General features: G+C 37.7%; 2 protein-coding genes across 4 annotated transcripts in view; both read right to left on the minus strand.

The window, feature by feature from the left end:
* Positions 1-6: 6 nt before the first annotated feature.
* Positions 7-856, minus strand: LOC109589489 (uncharacterized). Of its 3 annotated transcripts, none has more exons than XM_020005565.1 (5): positions 672-856; positions 454-626; positions 352-402; positions 155-296; positions 7-103 (listed from the first exon to the last, which is right to left on the minus strand). In XM_020005565.1, the coding sequence occupies exons 2-5, from the start codon at positions 561-563 to the stop codon at positions 50-52; spliced, it is 357 nt and encodes a 118-aa protein (XP_019861124.1). In that variant the 5' UTR covers positions 564-626; positions 672-856; the 3' UTR covers positions 7-49. The 3 variants fall into 3 exon arrangements, with proteins under 3 accessions (XP_019861124.1, XP_019861123.1, XP_019861125.1); XM_020005564.1 differs by having other exon boundaries at positions 454-623; positions 672-855; XM_020005566.1 differs by having other exon boundaries at positions 155-224; positions 454-623; positions 672-854.
* A 1,685-nt stretch (positions 857-2,541) lies between these two features.
* LOC100635750 (fibrinogen-like protein A) overlaps positions 2,542-3,410 on the minus strand; it is a gene marked incomplete at its 5' end in the record, with an annotated part of 2,106 nt that continues 1,237 nt past the window's right edge. Inside the window, 3 exons of the mRNA XM_020005562.1 lie at positions 2,542-2,575; positions 2,780-3,267; positions 3,310-3,389. Coding sequence (XP_019861121.1) covers positions 2,542-2,575; positions 2,780-3,267; positions 3,310-3,389 — 602 coding nt within the window. The remainder of the gene's footprint in view (positions 2,576-2,779; positions 3,268-3,309; positions 3,390-3,410) is intronic.

The following is a 3,410-nucleotide window of genomic DNA, read 5'->3' on the forward strand; positions in this document are numbered from 1 at the left end:
GTTTCACAAAGTTCAAAGAACCATTGCAAGAAGAATTTGCAATAGGTATCTAGCAGAATAGTGACGAAGTCCATCCCAAGTGTTTTTGGTGATCGATGCTATGCTATTTTGTAGAGAAAGATAAAAGACCCAAGGACAGAAGAGTAATGCTTACTTCTATTAATCTAGTAGAGTGGAGGGAGCATACAAATGAGAGCTGTGAGACATCAGACATGCCAAAAGTACTAGAACGTATAAAGGGTGGGAGGAATATAGGGAGGAGAGTGGGACGAATAGAGGAAAGAAGAGAGGAAAACCTTGAATAAAATAATTTCCATGGCATAATTGAACACATAAAGAAAATAGAGTCACCTTTGTAATATAACAGCCCAGATTTCTTTACTTTCAAATAAGTAAACCTCACTGAAGAATTATGTAATATAGCTGTCAAATCTATTAAACTGTCCCATTTACCCATTCAACCTCTTAATGTCACTCTTGAACTCTGAATTAAAGAAAAGAAAGGCAAAAGCCCCTCTCTTAAGTACATGTCCATAAAATACTTTAGCTCCAGGTGGCCACATACCATTATACTGTTTGCTCTGGTATGGTAACAGACAAAAACGTGGCAGTACAGCAACAGTCTACTTGAAAAGGGGTTACATAAGGCTACCTTATGAGTAGTTCCTTACTTCAGAGAAAACCTTCAGTTAGCTAAAAGACTCATGTGTAAGTTCCACCCTTTTTGATCCATAACTTTTGACCAGAAAGTCGTAGTAACATGGAACAAAGAGCTACTTGAAGCTCTCGTTTTGCAAAAACAAATAGACTCCATTTTGACCCTGTAGCTCCACCACAAGACAGTGAAAAATCTATTTAAAAGGTTGTTATGCACAGTGTCACCATGGCAACCATAAAATTTCAAAAATTTCTCTGCGCAAACTAAATGTCCAAGAATAATTCATTTGAAACACCAGTGAATACGGACCAATAAAGGGTGTGGCATTGCGAGCCATGTGATACAATGGATTCTGGATCTTCAATTGTAAGTGTCTCCACAGTGACTCCTTTTCATACATACACTTACTGAAGGATTTCTAGCATTATGATGCTTAGTGCCAAGCCTCCAGTCCAGCATTATTTCTTCGTAGGTGAGCTTTGACGGTTGCCATTTTGTCGCTTTCACGTGAGCTGAAACACTACGTCATCTTGATTATTTGGTCTAAAAATCAAGATGACGCACTTCCGTGTCCGTGCTCCTTTAAGTCTTTGTGAACATGTAATAACATGCAGTTGTTGAGTTGTTTCTCTGTCATTGTAGAACGTGAGTTGAAATGGTGTAATTTTCAAAAAAGCCAGTGAAGTAAAAGTGGGGGGGCATAGCCCCCATGTCATTAAAAGTGGGGGGCAGCTGCCCCCCCTGCCCCCCCCCCTATTCCTACGCCCCTGTTCAAAATTATTATTTAGGTTTATATTACTACTCAGAAATCAGCTTTTGCCCTTCATTTGGAGGCTGTCAGACCTAACTAGGCATTCTAATTTTACACCTTTTATTAGCTTCAGTATGAAAACTAGTGTACCTCCCAAACAATGTAATTTAAATGTTACTTTGATCTTCAGGCAATATACTGTTGTACAGAATAGAGAGCTGTTCTATTCTATGTAACAAGTTGCTTATAACATCAAATTAACCACAGAATGTCTGCAATAGCATTGTCTCGTGTATGGTGGGGCTTCATTAGTTATGTCACTGCCCACATTCTTAATTAGCTTTTAATTGAATTTTGTCAATAAAAATGCATTGACCATTGCTCTGTTCATTAGTCTCTTAACTGATTCCTCATAGTGTCTAGTAGTACTAACAGGGTTTAGTTTGAGAAGTGTATAGTGTTGTTTAGTTACTATGTTGAGTCCTTTAGTTAGTAATAGTTAGTATTTCATTTTATGATGTTGGTTGGTTATAGACCCTATAGGGCGCTAACTTCTAGAAGCAATTATAGATACCGTATATGAGACACTATTCGTAATCTTCCGTATCCTATCCGCATTCTTTAATGAAAAAATTTTGAAATTCTCCTGCTGGACGGCAAAACCAGGCAAAACCAATGGATAGGAGGCCAAAAGCAGCCTTTGTGGACAAGTGGCTTCAAGTGCAATGAAGCTTTTTCTCAGGAGACATTCTGGGCTCTATTCTTCACTGTTACTGGCATTTATTGCCACTCAAACAAGCTCTGGAAGCCACGAAGGCCTCTTGTTCCTTGTTTCCCCATGTAGCTACACGGTATCTTGCAGTCCAAATCATGAGTGTGGGTGGATACCGTAATGCAATAATTACTTGCAGAACTTAGCGCCCTATAGGGTCTATAGCTAGTTAACTATGATCCAATTAGACTGAACTATAAGTGTTTTATTTCACATTAATTCTGTGTAGTACATCTACATTGTATGTACTGCACTTTTACTATTTTGCTTACTTTAAAGTTGTTTCATTCATTCTTAAGGATACTACTGGTAATTATTAGCCTGCAATGTTACATAATGATTGAAGTTCTTGTATTGCTATCACAGCGTTGGCTGTGTTGCTATTTCACAATAGCTTCAAAATATTTTATTTAATAAAAGAAAATAGTAAGAATAGTTATTAATAATCACTACAAGGTATGGCAGCTATTGAAATGACATGATAATATATCAGCACAATGTAAACACACTTATGTGTGTGGGGGACAGTATTTAATTGTTACAACGAGTTTTCATCTCTGAGAACTTGAGACTAATGGTTGCACTTTTCCAATCGTACCAAACAATTCCTTGAACATTACTAGTTGAAGTATTAAAATAACGACCATTAAGGCTTGAATAATAGCAGTTATTATACCACCAGGCACCAGTAAAGGACTGAGCACAGTTAGTTCCTGACCGTAGATCATTATCATTATCTCTTGTAGTGAATCTCCTTCCACTATGATACCAGGCCAGACTATCCGTAGCAGTACCAGAGTATCCTCCTACTGTTAGTATATATTCAGTACTACCATCACTAACATTAAATGTAGAGTAGTTAGCATAACTTGTGTTCCCCTCAAAGTCTCCCAGGTCCACTCTTAGTGTGTTTGATCCTTCTTTAGTAAGACGATGAATCTTGCTCAATCCTAACCAAAACTCACCAGTAAGGTCACCAAATCCATTCTCATAGTCAGTCCAGTATCTATAGAAATCAACAGATCCATCTTGTCTCCTCTGAAATACAGTCCATCCGCCACCATAAGTCTCTATATCACAGTATACCTGTGATCCAATAGTGTATAGTGTATATTATTAGTAACTAACTGTAAAAGGAGTCCCTCCATCAGGATTAATATTATACAGACCACTGGTAGTGCTACCATTGTTATACCAATCCTTACAGTCTGTAAGAACTAAATTTAGCA

Source organism: Amphimedon queenslandica, unplaced genomic scaffold (genome assembly GCF_000090795.2).
Source record: "Amphimedon queenslandica unplaced genomic scaffold, v1.1 AMPQUscaffold_11262, whole genome shotgun sequence".
NCBI classification, from domain to species: Eukaryota; Metazoa; Porifera; class Demospongiae; order Haplosclerida; family Niphatidae; genus Amphimedon; species Amphimedon queenslandica.